General features: G+C 39.3%; 1 protein-coding gene across 1 annotated transcript in view; it reads right to left on the bottom strand.

The window, feature by feature from the left end:
• The window catches only part of SLC9A9 (solute carrier family 9 member A9), a 608,786-nt gene that overhangs the window by 295,158 nt on the left and 295,869 nt on the right, over nucleotides 1–17,759 (bottom strand). The window contains exon 9 of the mRNA XM_033212402.1: nucleotides 1,727–1,815. Within this exon, the coding sequence (XP_033068293.1) occupies nucleotides 1,727–1,815 (89 nt within the window). The remainder of the gene's footprint in view (nucleotides 1–1,726; nucleotides 1,816–17,759) is intronic.

The following is a 17,759-nucleotide window of genomic DNA, read 5'->3' as shown; positions in this document are numbered from 1 at the left end:
AGAGCCCCCAACAAACCAACAGACATATACATAAGCTCAGCTGGTACGAACAGATGCACCCAGTCCAACTCCGATCAAAATGGCTAAAGCTTGCAGGTGTGTGATCAATACATGATTACTGTTGGATGACCCTGGGGTTTTGTGAAAAAGCTAACTGATACAAGTGCTGTTTGGTCCATGTTCTTCATGTCTGCCAGAGTCATATTCCTAAAATGGAACTACAATGATCTTAAAATTATTTTGCCTAGGACCCTTCAACGACTTCTTGTTATGGGCTGAACTGTGTTCCTCCAAAATTCATATGTTGAAGTCCTAAACCCCAGTAGCTCAAAATGTGACTGTATTTGGAAATGGAGTCATTGAAAATGTAATCAGCTAAGATGAGGTCATACCAGAGTATGGTAGGCCCCTAACTCAATATGACCTGTGTCCTTATAAAAGAGGAAATTTGGTGGTAGACATGCATGTAGGGAGAATGCTATGTGAACACAAAGGCAGAGATTGGGGTGGATATGTCTAGAATCCAAAGAACATGAAAGATTCCAGAAATCTTCTAGAGGCTAAGAGAGAGAGAGAACAGATTCTCCTCCACAGCCCTCAAAAGGGGTTATCCTGCCAATACCTTGATCTCAGACTCTGGTCTCCAGAACTGCGAGACAATACATTCCTGTTATGTAAGCCACTCCCCATTATTTATAGGTTATAGTCTAAAGTCCTTCGCAAGATACATAAGTCCTTTCATGAGTTTGTCTCTGATCTCACTGTATCCCACTTGCTTCAGCCTTGCCTCATTCACAAGCCATGCTGAACTATTTACAGAGCTTCCACTGGCTGCTCAAGAGACATTGTGCATGCTGATCCCTTGGCCTCAAATGCCCTTGTGGTTACCTTCTACCTTCTAGTAGACCCCAGATCTTTACCTAGTTAACTTCTATTTATATTTCAAGCTCCAGGTTGGACACCATCTCTGGAAACTTTCTCCTGACTTTCTCAATCCTAACTGTAGGGTGATGTCCTACTAAAGGTCCTTATGCACACTATAGAGATATTTCTATGACAGCAGTTATAAAACTGTGGCAAGTTGTTAGCTACGCATCTGTGTCTTCATCAGCAGTATTGATAATGAACCTCTTGAAGCCAGGGTCATAAACTATCTGTTCTTGTATTCCTAGTAGCTAGCATGGTGTTTGGCACAGAGTGGCTGTGCAGCAAATGTCTGTGGAAAGAATATGTGTGTGTTTATGTGGAAATATCCAAACAGATGTGTTCTTGGCATAAGGGAGATATATTCTGCTTGTGTGACAACTGGCAGTTGAGTTTGCTTGGCATCAAAAGCACCCAATTAAAGACCAAACCTCACTTCTTTCTTTTTCTTCATTTCCTTCTTTCTCTATAACTACCCAATCTCACATGCTTTATAATGCTTTTAGATGTAAGTGACTGTGAATTCTTATCAACTGTATGTCTTTCATCTTTAAGACTGACAGTCTAAGTTCAACATCTCTCAGGAGGGAGAGACTATTATAGCTATATTTTTGCTTACCAAGAGAATTGTTAATGGTTATCCTGGAGGGAAAAAAATCTATAAATATCCAACTCGTAAAGAAGCCTTAAGCTTACATTCTTCCTTTACTAATGAAATTCTTTCTGACTATACTGCCAGAATTGCTACATAACCATTTCACTGAGAAAAGAGACCAAGTCTGTAGTAAATTTTTTCTTTTACCTGTTTAGTTCTTATTTTGGAATCCAAAGACAGATTGTTGTAGGTATAATGTGCTTGTGTGACTCCACAGAAGAGAACAGCAACTATTCCTGAAATTAAAAAACAGATCAGTCAAAACCAATTTTATTTTCCATCCAAGTCAAAGGGTAGGGCTATTCCCGCTGGAAAATAGACTTGGTGTCAGTAGAGTTAAAATTGCTAGTAGTTACCATGATAATGAAACCTAGGTAAATCTTGCTACTTGCTTTAAACAGGGTTTAAACAGGGTCCTGAAGGATTAAACCTAAAGAAAAACATTAAGAAGTAGATTCTTCCTGGAGATAAACAGGTCCCTGTTCATGAGCTAGAAAAGTTATATTTGAAAACATGAACAAAAGACTGCATAGTCAACCCTGGGTTTTTTATAGCCAATGCCAACTACTTGGCTGGATTTTAAACTAAATACTGGCTTATTTTCTGAAAGATATTTGCTTTCCACTGTATACTTTGGGTAGCCTGAAGAGGTTCCTGTCATACCACAATTTAGTATTAAAAGTGACGAGTGACAAACCTAAGACATCTACAAGGGTTTTGCTGCCCCTGCCAATGCTCCTACTTGCCAAGCAAGAGAGAGGAGACCTTGTTTGCTCCTGCGCCTCTTTGGAAAGGCTAGGTGCTCTGTCCTGCTGCCGAACATACCGAAGGCATTCACTCCTTGAAAGTAAACTGGCGGCCGGGCGCGGTGGCTCAAGCCTGTAATCCCAGCACTTTGGGAGGCCGAGACGGGCGGATCACGAGGTCAGGAGATCGAGACCATCCTGGCTAATACGGTGAAACCCCGTCTCTACTAAAAATACAAAAAAAACTAGCCGGGCGAGGTGGCGGGCGCCTGTAGTCCCAGCTACTCGGGAGGCTGAGGCAGGAGAATGGCGTAAACCCGGGAGGCGGAGCTTGCAGTGAGCTGAGATCCGGCCACTGCACTCCAGTCCGGGCGACAGAGCGAGACTCCGCCTCAAAAAAAAAAAGAAAGTAAACTGGCCTGTTCTTGTGTGATTCCTACCAACAGTGGACCTTCAGTTGCTTCTTGGCGTCTGCAGGGTTTATTTCTTAAATCACACATCAGCTTTAAATGCGACATGAAGTCACACATACACTAGATGCTTTCTGGAGACAGAGGAATAGCGACCCTGAGACCGATGTGCTATCTGTTCCCGGGCTCTGTTATTCTCTGTGTTATTGTCCCTGGGCTGGAGTGGGGAAGCAGTGGGAGCTTGCACTGTACTTTGGATTAAAGATTAGCTCAATTACGGGAAATTGGGCATAGAGGAGGGCTTTGGGAAAAATGCAAGATATAAGTATTCCTCGACTCAGACCAAGGGGATTGAATTGAATTTTAAGCAGCAAAATCTTTCCAACCAAAAACACTCATAAATTAAATGCTGATGATTCTTAAGAATATAGAGATATGTGAACTGAATACTGACATTTCAAGTGAATCTGCAACAAAGAATTTTAAAGAACTGAGCTTTTAAAAAAATACGTAGACTGTATGCTTCCACTTACATGTTGGTTATTTTTCAGGTGAGCACAGGATAAAACATTGCTAACACATATTTACATAAGTGTGTAGAATCCACATGACTTATTGTCTTTTAACATTATGCTTCAAAATTTTAGACAAAAGAATAAAACAAGTAGGAAATTTTACCATGAAATATCTATTCAGTAGGTAATTCAACAGATTTTTTGGTAACTTCTCAGTTTCTTAGCATCTCTTTAGAAATTCTAAGGCAAAAATGCTTATAAAATATTTTACTCATCATAGAATTTCTATTTTAAAAAGCAACAAATACCAGGGGAACTTTCAGTATGCTGAAGCACTAAGTACTTCAAAGCACAAAGAGGATTACTCTGTATACTATTTTGGCATAAATCATTTCTCTTTATTTATTTAAAAATGTGACCTATGTCTATCTAGTGTGTAGTCTATTAGGGGTTTTTCTGGGTGAGGTTTGGCTGACCTGTTCACTGTTGTGGAACTGTTTTGACTACATACTGATCTGTAGAGAAGTAGTGAATAAAAGGGCAGGTGTGTCTGTGTATGGATAGCAAATAAATTCATTGTAAGAACAAGAATAGGTAACAAAGAAGTGTTATTGTTACAAAGGATAAGGAAGGGACTAAGATTGTCTGAATACCTACTGTGCGCCAAGAACAGTGGTTATTTCATTTACATCTTGTTTACTGCAGTGAGTTACTATCTCACAACAGGTTCACAACGATTAAGCAGTCTCTCCCACTGCCTTCTTCTTTTTAGTAACAGCATTCATTCTTTCTGCTGCCCAGGGGGAAACTTTGGGACCATCCTAAGTGCGCCTCTCACTGCAAATCAGCAATTTTGTTTACTTGTCCTTCAAAATACACCTTGAACCCAAACACTTCTCAACATCTCCATTCCTAGCATCCTTTTCCAAGCCACCATAACTTTTGGCCTGGATTACAACAGTAGCTTCCTAACTGGTCTCCCTGCCTCCCATGGTAGCCCCTAGCAATAATGCTTCTTGAAGTACTAGTCAGACCATGTCAGGCCTTTGCTCAAAACTTTGTAATGGATTCCTGTGGCTTAAAAGGTACTGCAAGATCTGTTCCTGCCCCTTCCCCACTCCCCACAACTTGCTGACCTCTTCTCTGACCACTCCCCTCCCTCCGCCTTACCTTTCAATATCCTCTCTAAGCATGTTCTGCCAGGGACCCTTGCACTTCCCTTCCAGGTCCTACTGTTTGGAAAGCTCTGCAGATATCCACATGGTTCCCTCCTTTCTTCAGATATCTGTTTAGATGTTATATGAACAGACAGTTCTTCTTCATCCACTCTGTACACATTGTTCACTCTCATCGTTCTCTACTTGCTTTATTTTTTTCCTGTATTATATACTGCTACTTGATATTCTATATATTTATGTGTTTATTTTCTGCCTTCTTGAATGATATGGTTTGGCTGTGTCCCCACCGAAATCTCATCTTGAATTGTAGTTCTCATAATTCCCACATGTTGTGGGAGGGACCTGGTGGGAGATAACTGAATCATGGGGGCAGCTCCCCCATACTGTTCTCTTGGTAGTGAATAAGTCTCACGAGATCTGATGATTTTATAAGGGGTTTCCCCTTTCACTTGGCTCTCATTTCTCTCTTGTCTACTGCCATGAAAGGTGTGCCTTTCACCTTCCACCGTGATTGTGAGGCCTCCCCAGCTACGTGGAACTGTGAGTCCATTAAACCTCTTTTTCTTTATAAATTTTCCAGTCTTAAACATGTCTTTATCAGCAGCATGAAAACAGACGAATACACTGTAACACAAGGCAAAGCTCACTGAAGGCAGAGGGATTCCTAACGCTTAGAGCAGTACCAGGCACATGGTAGGCACTCCGTATTTGTTGAATACATACAAATACAGATTCAACATTTATTTGTTGAATAAATAAGTGAACATTCCCATCTCTATTGAACAAGTAATATACTAAAGTAATTTACTCAAGGTCACCTCTAAAGTGACAGAGCTGAGATCAAATAGTCCATAGACTCCCTGTGCCTTTCTGCCTATATTAGACCATCTGTGAATGTTTTAAGGTGATCTTAAGCCATCTGAAAAATACCATTTCTGATATCCCAGGAACTAGCCAGAGATTTTATGAAAAAGATTGCATATCTGAACTAACTGGGCTTATCATTGGAGAATATTTTCCCTAGTGGCTGCATTGGTTATCATTTCCTTGCCTCCAGTAGAAAACTAACAGGCTATGTTGTTGCTAAATACCTTTTGAGTCTTGTATGGATGGATATGTCATATAAACAACAAACAATGGAGAATGAACCCGTATGACCAGAGGCTTGGTGTTGTAATGAAAATAAAACAACAAAATTGATCTGACCCTTAGTATTAGCATACACAATCATAATTCCATAGCTTAGTAATTAATTCACACAAATTACTGCAATTAGTATGACTCTTACAAGCCAAACACATTTTGAAAATGTCTCATCTAAATACATCTATTATCTATAAAATTCTCCACCACCGAAACAAATTCAAAATTGACTGTTTTTCTACCTAACGAAAGAACATTTTAATTGTCACTATGTTTTTCCATACTCATGCTTGTGAGCCCTAGCTGTGCTGCTGTTACGTGAGGTCCTAAATAGTTCTCTTAAATTCTATGAACCTCAGATTCTTGTGTGTAAGAAAGAGGGTGAGGGGGACCCTCAAGGGATCCAGAAATGCTTTTTGTGCCAGTCATCAAACTAGTGTCTCAGCTCCAAATCCACCCATCTTTACTGGCTCTGTGATCCTGGCACTGGGGTCCTACAAACCATGCTTCCCTTTGCCAGTGCTGTTGGATCCTGCCAGTATGAAGTGCCAGAGGATGACTAGAACCCAGTGGAGGAGAGAAGGGCTTGCTCCTTCCTATTTGCCTGCTCTTCCTGTTAGCTTCATCTCAGCAATGACACACCCCAGAGAGGGCAGCCAGGCAGTGTCCTTAGAATTCTGGATCCTAGCCCAGTTGTTCCCTCCTAGGGGCTTCTGGATTCATTTCCCTTTGCTCCTCCTACTCCTAGGGTTCACACTTGCTTCCTGTAAATATTACCTCTCTGATAGCTTTGTGTACACTTTGTACCTTTTGAGATCTCCACCAACTCTCTACCCAATTTCCTGAATTAAACTCTGTCAATAGCCAGATTGTTTTCTTTTTTTCTGAGTGAATCCTGGCTGATATTCTCTTGTGGGTATCTTCTCTTTCTAAACTTTGATAATTCTTGGAAACCACAGTTTTCCATTTGAAACGAAAATCCAACTCATATCTTCCCTGTCATAACTGACACAATGAGGAACACTAGGGGCAGGCAAGACCCTGTGTGGTCCAAGAGAACTGGGACTCATCCTCTTTTTAATCCTACCTATGGTTGGAATTGGTATTTTTAAAAAGCGATGTGGTTATATGGTTTGGCTGTGTCCCCACTCACATCTCATCTTGAATTGTGGTTCTCATAATCCCCATGTGTCATGAGAGGAACCCAGTGGGAAGTGCCTGGACCATGGGTGTGGTTTCTCCCCATGCTGTTCTCATGATAGTGAGTGAGTTCTCACTAGATCTGATGGTTTTATATGTGTCTGGCATTTCCCCTGCTTGCACTCATTCTCTCTCTTGCCACCCTGTGAAGATGTGCCTTCTGCCAGAATTGTAAGTTTCCTGAAGCCTCCTCAGCCAAGCAGAACTGTGAGTCAGTTAAACATCTTTTCTTTATAAATTACCCAGTCTTAGGTATTTCTTCACAGCAATGTGACAATGGACTAATACAGTAAATTGGCATTGAGTGGGGTGGGATGTTGGTATAAGGGTATTCAAAAATGTCGATGCAACTTTGGAACTGGGTAACAGGCAGAGGTTGGAACAGTTTGGAGGGTTCAGAAGAAGACAGGAAAATGAGGGAAAGTTCAGAACTTCCTAGAGACTTGGGGGACTCAGAAGACAGGAAGAGATGGGAAAGGCTGGAACTTCCTAGAGACTTGCTGAATAGCTTTGACTAAAATGCTGATAGTGACATGGACAATGAAGTCCAGGCTGAGTTGTTCTCAGATGAGGAACTTGTTGGGAACTGGAACAAAGGTGACTCTTGCTATGCTTTAGCAAAGAGACTGGTGGCATTTTGCCCCTGCCCTGGAGATCTGTGGAAATTTGAACTTGAGAGAGATAATTTAGGGTATCTGGTGGAAGAAATTTCTAAGCAGCAAAGTATTCAAGAGAACTCAAAGCATAAAACTTGGGAAAATTTGCAACCTGACAATACAATAGAAAAAAATAAAACAATTTTTCTGCGGAGAAATTCAAGACCACTGCAAAAATTTACATAAGTAATGAGAAGCCAAATGTTAATCACCAAAACAATGGGTAATATGTCTCCAGGGCATGTCAGAGACCTTCACAACAGTCCCTCCCATCACAGGCCTGGAGGCCTAGGTTTCATGGGCCTGGCCCAGGCCTGCCCTGCTCTGTGCAGCCTCAGGACGTGGTACCCTGTGTCCCAACTGCTTTAGCTCCAACTTCTACATGGTGTGGAGACTGTGGGTACACAGAAGTTAATAACTGAGAATTGGGAACCTCCACCTAGATTTCAGAGGATGTATGGATATGCCTAGATGTACAGGCAGAAGTTTGCTACAGTGGTGGAACCCTCATGGAGAACCTCTGCTAAGGTAGTATGGAAGGAAAATGTTGAATTGGAACCCACACAGTCTTCACTAGGGCACTGCCTAGTGGAGCTGTGGGAAGAGACCACTGCCCTCTAGACCCCAGAATGGTAGATCCACTGACAGCTTGCACCATGCACCTGGAAAAGCAACAGACACTCAACACCAGCCCATGAAAGCAGCTGAGACAGGGTTGTACCCTACAAAGCCACAGGGTCAGAGCTGCCTAAGACTGTGGGAGCCCAAGTCTTGCATCAACATGACCTGGATGTGAAACGTGGAGTCAAAGGAGATCATTTTGGAACTTTAAGGTTTAATGACTGACGTAATAGATTTTGGACTTGCATGGGGCCTGTACCTCCTTTGTTATGGCCAATTTCTCTCATATGGAATGCCATGCCTGTACCCTTGTTGTATCTAGGAAGTAACTAACTTGCTTTTGATTTTACAGGCTCATAGGCAGAAGGGACTTGCCTTGTCTCAGATGAGACTTTGGACTTGGATTTTTGGGTTAATGCTGGAATAAGTTAAGATTTTGGGGGGCTGTTGGAAGGACATGATTGTGTTTTGAAATGTGAGATATGAGATTTGGGAGAGCCAGGGGCAGAATGTTATGGCTTGGCTGTGTCCTCACCCAAATCTAATCTTGAATTATAGTTCCCATAATCCCCATGTGTTATGGGAGGGACCTGGTGGGAAGTAATTGGATCATAGGGACAGCTTCCCCCATGCTGTTCTCATGATAGTAAGCGAGTTGTCACTAGATCTGATGATTTTATAAGCATCAGGTATTTCCCCTTCTTGCACTCTTTCTCTCTCCTGCCGCCCTGAGAAGAGGTGCCTTCCGCTATGATTGTAAGTTTCCTGAGGCCTCCCCAGCCATGTGGAACTGTGAGTCAATTAAATCTCTCTTTATAAATTACCCAGTCTTGGGTATTTCTTCACAGCAGTGTGAGAATGGATAATATCCAGCCTTTATACTGGAACAAGTGGTTTGGAGAGAGAAATATGTTAGACCTGGAACTATTAATGAGGCATAGCCCAGACATGGATTTATGTCTTCCAATTCCCAATCCCATAATCCTTTCAAAACACAAGCACTATCCTATGGTAGAGTAGCTACTGTGACGTGTAAGTGTAAAAATGCAGTTCCCATTGTATGTTTGAGCTGAAAGATTATCTGCCAGCATTGTAGTAGAAAGGATTCTTTTTCTTAAAGTCTGGATTTCCTCCAATTCTGAAGGCCTGTCATTTTCCTTTGTATTACTTCATTTATCCACTAGGATGAACCCTTCAATTCAGTCTTTTTTTTTTTTTTTTTTTTTTTTTAAGGTCAAAGAAATAATACTGGTTCCAGATGAAACTTTTAGGCATTTTGAATAGAGGCCAATTTTCTCAATAAGTGAAGACAAGAAAAACTTACCGGCTTTCAAAATTGTTTCAATTTCAAACAAGTCTAAAGTAAAATTTAAAAATATATTGTTACCATATCTTCTACTCATAAGAATTTAATTTTTTCAAATAAGCTATGAGGTTTAAAGAGAAACTCCAAAAGTCTTCTCCACATATAAAAGGATGTTTTTAAATCTCTAGAACACAAACCTTCAGATCAAAGGGCATAGAAAATAGTGAGTTCTGATGACTCTGCCCAAGTGACAGAAGTAGTTCACCCCACAAAGGAACCTACTCCCTCTCTCCTTCTCTCTTACTGCTGTTTCTTACCATTTTGCCTTGCCTGTTCTTGTCACTTCCAGGCTTTGCTTAATTTACAGCTTATATCACTGTCCTCTCCATATATCAGAAGCCACTTGACTGCACTTGGAAGTGCAACAGTGGCCCAAGAATCCACGAGGCAATGACTCTGTCCAGTGTTTCTTGAATATTAATGTACATGTGAATTGCCAAATCACCCGGGGAACTTGTTAAAATGCAGATCCTCCTTCAGTAGGTTTGGGGTAGAGCCCCCAATTCTGCATTTTTATGCTATTAGGGGATGTCCATGATGCTGGTCCTTGGACCACATTTTGAGGAGAAAGTCTCTCACTAACGTCTGGGTCTAGGTATCAACTCACCCTTGCTAAGAGTTGGCTCTGATCTTGTATGTCTCCAGAAGAGATTTTTCCCTTATTCTTGACCTTTTAGCATTTTGGAACAATTATAAGACATCTTCAAAGGAGTACCATCATTTTTGCTACCCTTTTTTTTTGGCTTATAAATATCTTTTGCTAATTTCAAAAAATGTTTCAAAATTATATTTTTGTGTTTTATTCTTTGGTTTTCTTTTTCTAGCTTTCCAGAATTGACATGGTTCTGTGAAGTCATTTTAGTTTCAGAGAGTAATTATATCAAGAAAATCTGAGAGGTTTTAAATTTTTTTTACTTTACTTTAAAATTATTTCCTTTTCATCCCAACAATATTGGAATGTGAAAAAATTACATAAAATAAAATTGATGATATACTTTACCACCAAAAAGTTGAATAAAACTTTTTCTTTCAAAAAAAAAGAAACAAATAAATCACATCTTTTGATCACAATGTTATAAGGCTGTCATATTTTTTATCACAATGTTATGAGACTGAAAATTAAAAAAGCATAGGCTAAACAAATGTATTCACTGGAGGCTTTAAAATGCATTTTTTAAATTAAAATTTGAGTTGAGGCCAAACGCAGTGGCTCATGCCTGTAATCCCAGCACTTTGGGAGGCTGAAGAAGGCTGATCACCTGAGGTCAGGAGTTCAAGACCAGCCTGGTCAAAATGGCAAAACTCCGTCTCTACTAAAAATACAAAAACTAGCCAGGCATGGTGGTGTGCACCTGTAATCCCAGCTACTTGGGACGTTGAGGCAGGAGAATTGTTTGAACCCGGGAGGTGCAAGTTGCAGTGAGCTGAGATTATGCCATTGTACTCCAGCCTGGGCAATAAGAGTGAAACTCCATCTCAAAATAAATAAATAAATAAATATATAAATTGAGTTGAAGGTGAAATCAAATGTGAAATTTCAGATTACTTATACATAAATAACAATAAGTTTATACCACATACCCTATCAAAACCAATGGGATAAAAATCAAATAATTATTTAGTGGAAAATTGATAGTCTTATGTGCATTTTATTAGGACAAAAAGATTGAAAATCAGTTGACTATTTACCTCAAGAAAGTGGACAAGGGACATAAAAATAGACCCAATGTAAGCAGAAAAAAACTTGACAAAGAAAAATGAAAAAGCAGCCAAAAAAGAATATATGAAAAAGAAGACGTGGCCACTAAAATAAAGAGCTGTAAAATCAGCGGTCCATACCTCTCAGCCCCTGTGGTATCTTGGGCCTCAATGCTTCCCAGGTTGCCATTCTCTGGCCATGGCTACAGGCATAACACGATGATGCTGGCCAATAGCTTCACCCTACTGAGACTTAATGTTCTCATCTGGCTAGTGGCTACCAGTCTCAGAGGTCTGTTTTTAGTGTAATGCAATATAATGGATATTAAAATGCTTTACAAACTCAATACTCTTAAGTAAATATAGGGTTTTGCCATAAATATTAGGAGATGAAACGAAGAAGACAAGAAGGAATAACTTGGAGAAACTCATTTCAGGGATAAACACAGCAACATTTCCTATTTAACAAGTGACTGGGAGATAGTACATGCTTTGCACATTCTATGCCCTTTTTCACCTTTGTTGTCTTCTCTTCACCTTTAACTCCTGCATCAAGGAAATCAGGTAGAAATGTGCTTGCTCTTCTTAGTAATCTAAACTTAGACAATTCTCAGTAATGTCACAATTAAGTTACCAGACTTACATGAGTGAGTTTGGTATCTGGTATTTTTCCACTCAATTGCTAGTTATCTGTTGAGATCCTATACTGAGTAAAGCACTGACCATGGGTATTAGGAACACAAGAATGAATAAAGCAGGCCTAGGCCTCAAGCGGCTTTATGTCTCCTAACAGAGACAAGATATATACAAAGACATCTAAAACTGGGTAGAATAGTGGGTGATAATAAAGGAATTCTCAAAGGGAGTAATTTCTTTAAGGCTAGAAAAGCTGAGAGAGGGATGAAGAATGTTTTCCTGAAAGTGGCAGAGGCATTTAGATCTTGAAAGATGAGGAAAATTTGGGAGTGCAGGTTCATGGGGAGGGACTTCAGCAAGAGCAAAGGGAGAGAGGCAGGTGATTGCGGGGCATATCTGAGAAACATGCACTTTACCAGCACCCTTGGGCTTATCCATTATAAGTAGGGAATAAATACACATGAATTAATTTAAAAAATTTTTGAATACAAAACTTAATAGGAGAAACAATTAATAAACTCTATGCTTAATTGTCAAACTATTTATTATAAGCACTAAGGTATTTATCTTGCATGTTTTGTTAGGCCTGGTATACAAAAAATTAGAAATATAAAATACCTAGTATGTCTACCCTCTGTTGGCAAAATAGTTCTTCATTTGCTTTCCCAGTAAAAATAAAATCTGATCATTCTGTTTCCATCTCTGCTGGAAAAACAAGCAATCCTTAAATGCAACTCTTGTGTTACATGTCCAAGATCTTAGATTTAAATTGCATGTATGGGGCCCTGCAGCAATGATGAATGGACTCAACTACATACATCTGGGTTCATGTGGAGTGGGTCATGCTCAAAAATATCTGGAACCTCAAATAAATAAGGGACTCTGAAAGAAATCAGGAGGTGGCCTACAAAAAATAATAAGAGCATCTGACTCATGTTTGTGCACAACACTGCCTTTCAGTGTTTGTACAGTGAGATTTTAGTGGTGGGCAAGAGCCCAAAGGATTGACTGCAGGGACTCATTTACACAGTTTTGGATAAGAACTAGAACCAACACTTTTTGATGCTATCTAAAAGAACTGTTTTGAAAAACCACAAAGAGGCACATGGTTAAACTCAAGTTAATTGGCAAGCAAAAAATTTAGGAAACAGCATGAGGAGATCTATGATTCTTGGGGAAAAATAATGATTCTGCTGACAAGTAAATTATTTCCAGAGAGATCAATTTTCAGAGAACAATTAATTCCTTTTGTTTAACACAGTACCGTTTACATAGTTCTCCATGACTTCCACTTCTGGACCCTCTCAGAAAGCATTAGTGCTACTAAATATAGTATGTCTATTTACTTGTTGATATGATCAAACTTCAATGTGTGGTTGTAAATTATGTAAGAAAAATTGTGCAATATTGGGTCAGAAAACATAGGATCTATCTAGTCATAGTTCAGACACTTTGCTAGTTTGATGACTGGTGCAATTTAAATCCATTGCCTCGTCCATTGCTTCCTCCTCACGAAATTGAGGAAGGTAGCCTGTTCAGTGGTTTTCAAATAGGGGTATATAAGACAATCCAAGCAAGGAGGAAGAAAACGTAAGATCATCATAATTTTAATTAGTACTTTTGTATATTCTAAGGTAATATAATTACCCTTGTGGGCAAAAAATACCCAAAACAAACATTAATGTATAAGCATTTGTTACATAATAAATCTATTTTATTTCTTGCCAATAAGGGTCAAGAAACTCTGGCAAGCATTGCTCTAGATGACCTCTAAGCACCTTCCAATTGTAAATGTCTGTGATATAAATGGTTCCGTTTTTACATTTGCTTCAAGGTCTGCATACATGGGATTGAAGAATTGCATGGGGTTTAACAGCTTCACTTGACTTCCTGTCAACTAGATTACCCAGTGTCTCCCTCTTGACCTCTATCTCCTCAAGAGCTAGGTTCCTGACCTGCTGTATTATCGCTGACCCATAACAGTGTCCAGCACATGTCAGGTACTCAAATACACATCTGTCAAAGGAATGAACTTCTACTTCAAGAAACGTTTATGTGCTTTGAAAAGAGAACACATGGAGATTAACTCTAATTCTTACATAGGAATAAATGTTTATGTGAATTTATTCCTGGCAGGGTCCATTGTCTTCTAATAAATTTTCTTATTCAAGACTATTGTCACATACAGTCTCTGCTTCTGATAACATTACTCCAGAATTCTTTACTCATTAAAAGTTGATGAAGCCATCAGATACAGAAGTAGAAAAATAAGTGTCACATGAAGCATGCTTTGCCTTGATATTAAATGCAGACTTGAAGAGTTTCTAAGACTACAGAATATTGCATTTTTGGACAGGAATATTGATTTTATCACCAGAACACAGAAAAAGAATGAGTAAGAAAGAAAAACAAAATGTGTCTTGCACTCAGATGGTCCTCTGAGGGGTTTAAGAGGTTGATGGGTTTTTCATGTCACATTTTATTTATTTTTGGTCTACTAAGAAGAGAGATTTCTGACAGGTTTCCTACAATCACTGAAAGTGAACCTGGAACTGAGAAGTCAAAGATTTAACAAAATGGAAAAATCCTTCAGGCAATATGAAAGTATCCAGCTTTCCAAAGAGTAAAATTACTGTCTAGTTCACCATATTTGGCAACTCCACAGTTGGCAGATTAATAATGCATCTGTGGAATATAAGAGCATCAATATAGAAAACAGCATGAATCTATGTTATTTCTGATTCCTCCAATGCTGAGTATAGATATGCACTTAAGTGTTACTTCAAATCTATGTTGCCAGGTTTAGACATTTTTGTTTAAAAATATCCTCTATGTAAATTCTTCATAACATAGTAATGAGTACTTATGCAAATTATCTTGAGGTCTGGAGAAGAAGGAAAAACCTGTTTTGCTTAGATCCCTGGCATGGCACCTCAAGTTTTGGTGTTCATTAGGCTTACCCTCCTTACCCTGGTCTCATTCTAGTTCCCGTTTCCTTGGAGTCAGCTAACACGTTTACATCAATGTCACCTAAACCTGTGATCAGCAATCTCACCCCAGATGTCCAGGCCAGTTGCCCACTGTACTTTTCCACGTGAATATTCTACCTTTCTGTGGAATTCTGAAGGTCCTGGAATGAACTGATTATTGTGTCTCCTTTTGGCTGCATGTATTCACTCACTTGTATTCTCCATTTTGGTGAAATGAACCACTGACCCAACAGACATAAAAACCTGGGAATTATCCTTGACTCCCTTTTCTTCTTCACCCATATGTTATTTGTGCCATCTTCTGACAATTTTCTACATGCCTATGCAGAATGTGGTTCTTGGGAAATAATTTTACCTCTTTCCCTATGTCTTCTGGCACCACGAAGAGTTGTTAAATAATGATTGAAAACATTTACAGTGAAGAAAGCAGGGGTAAATTTGTCCACTACTTTAGCTACATGTGCAGGTTGTTTGAATATTGAAATGAAGAGCTATTCGGTTCAAGGAAGTGCAGGTGTGAGTTAATGAGTTATTATGTGAGAAGACATATTTTACACCTGTGTTTATTGAGATGGCATCATTGCATGTTTGCCTTTGGTTCAGTGTGCTGGTTAACTAATCCCCTTGAGAATTATAGGCACTATTTCTGCAGCTTAAACGCCTAATATTTTGAGCCTCAGGGTTTTTTTTTTTTTAATATTTTGAGCCTCAGGGTTTTTTTTTTTTTCCCCAGCTTGGAAATCACTCTCACCTCACCTCATTTGTTGGTGGATTGTTGGTTAAGTTGGATTCACCTGGTTCTGTCAATAAGCAAGCAAACCAGTTTTAAGGTAAGAGATGCTGGCGAATGACATGTATTTGGAGGCTAAAACTGGCCAGATTTGTTTTGAGAAACAATTCAAACTAAGTCCCCTCCTGGAGATTTGTTTTATTTACTGAGCTCCAGAAATACATTTCCCATTCAGTCATGCAATGCATCAGTGGCCAGCCAAATGGAACACATTCACCTTTGAGCTAAAAGCCTTCTTAAGAGTTTGAAAACAATTTTTGCCCAAGTGAGAAATGATGAGATGAGAAATAATAAGCCAACTTACTCAGACAAGTGAAATCTCAACATGTCCAGTAATAGTCATTTCATTTGGAAATCTCTCCTCCTTATCTATTGCAAAATAGACTTTCTCAAGATCCCCTTTTTCCTCACTGCTTACTCTACAAAAGCCTTTTAAGAACGGACTTGACAAATATATAGCACCTGAGTTTCCAAGTGCAGCTTTTCCTATCATGGCAATGTAATTAGGCCCTTGTGATTTGAGACCAGTAGGAGAACAGGCTTGAGGGAAGGGATTGAGATGATTTAACTGTTTGTGTTGTAAACACAACTTGCATGTGCTAAGCACTTCTTTCTTTCAGACATCTTGGTCAATTCCTTAATGAATGGGCCAGGGTGTTACTTGTTTTTAACTTTCTACACTTTCATTGTTTTTAAGAGTCGTTTACTTTCTAGAATCAGACTACAAAGCCCAGCCCCTTTACTTAATGATCAGGACTTTTTTTCCTTCATATTTCTGGATTCTTGTTTTCTTAAATGGAAGTTATTCTAAGCTGAGTAAATAGTGTTCTATACTGTTTAACTTTTTGTATGAGAAAATGAGGTATGCCAGTGGCCCTTTTCCCCTCCTTTGCCTCCAATGAACATAAAATTGCCCTAGGAATCTAAAATGGAAGCTGCCTTTATTACAGCAATGCCTGGAAGCAGAGAAATCATTAGACATGGTGTCAATGTTGCCATTAGAAATCTTACTCTTTGGGTGTTTAATGACTGTCCCTAAAAGCTTGCTTCTGGCGAAAACCTCACCCCTAAAGTCTCAGCTGGGAAACAGAGTATAAAAATGAATTTTCAAACAATCTGTCCAGCTGTGCTTCTCCGTTATCTTCATAAACTGGAAAGCAGCTTCTATGACAGGATTCAATTCCATTAGAGATTACACTATAAATAATACTGCTGAAGTATTTTCAATATTCATTTTAAAATAATGGCTCAGTAACCTAATGACTTTTAGAAAACAGGTCTCTGCACAAGAAAATTCTACCTGATCCAAAATTAGGCAGTCATGCATACCAGGTACCTCATGGAGAGAATTCCTTAGGGTCATGTATTTACCCAAAAGCCACATTCTGTATGTGTACAATGTCCTTCTATTACAAAGTAATAAATTCCTTTGACTTTAGCAATAAGGAAGATAGAGATGCCAATTATTAGGATGACTTATTCCAATCCTTTAGCAAGTCAGCTAAGATCCAGAAACCAGAGACACATGTCTCAGTGGCTGATTTTGTAAGGAGGGCAGACACATCCGTATATGTTCTCTTCTTTCTATGCTCTCTGGATTTGTGAGAAGTCCCTAATGTCCGTTTCTCTGTGCATACTCTCATCCTCCATAAAGACTTCTCACTTGCATTTTATATTCTGCCCGATCTTCCCAAATAAATGTTTTCTCAATGTGCTTGTATATTTCAAGTAGCAGAGATTCAGATTTCTGGGTAACAGAAACACCAGCCTTCATTTGCATGTCTAAAAGCCACTTGTTTCCATAAAACCAAGTTCTATGTGACTATTGAACACTGGCAGGTGCAATTTCCAAGAGACTGAGATGAGGTGGCTGCAAATGTGGCCCTTGAAGTAAAAGATGATCAAAATAAATCAAATGATCATCATGAAATTAGTAACAACTGAAAGTGAACACAGGCGATGTGTTAATGAGCAAGCTGCTTACACTGAAGTGTTCATGATGAATCTGATAAGAAGCTGAATTGGAAAGGATAATGAACACTGCAAACTGTCTTTAAAAGCTTGATTCTTTTTGTTTGTTTTTCAGTATGCACCTGGCATAAGATGGCCCCAAGTATCCTAGCCTAGAGGCTGTGCTGTCTTTGAGACTCTCTTCCCTTCTGATCTGTCACAAAGTTATACAGTTTCCTCTGTTGAAATACCTAATGGACTTTTCCTTCCTTTGTACCATT

This window comes from Trachypithecus francoisi, unplaced genomic scaffold (assembly GCF_009764315.1).
Source record: "Trachypithecus francoisi isolate TF-2019V2 unplaced genomic scaffold, Tfra_2.0 Lachesis_group0, whole genome shotgun sequence".
Classification (NCBI taxonomy): Eukaryota; Metazoa; Chordata; class Mammalia; order Primates; family Cercopithecidae; genus Trachypithecus; species Trachypithecus francoisi.
This window is presented reverse-complemented; position numbering and strand designations above follow the sequence as displayed.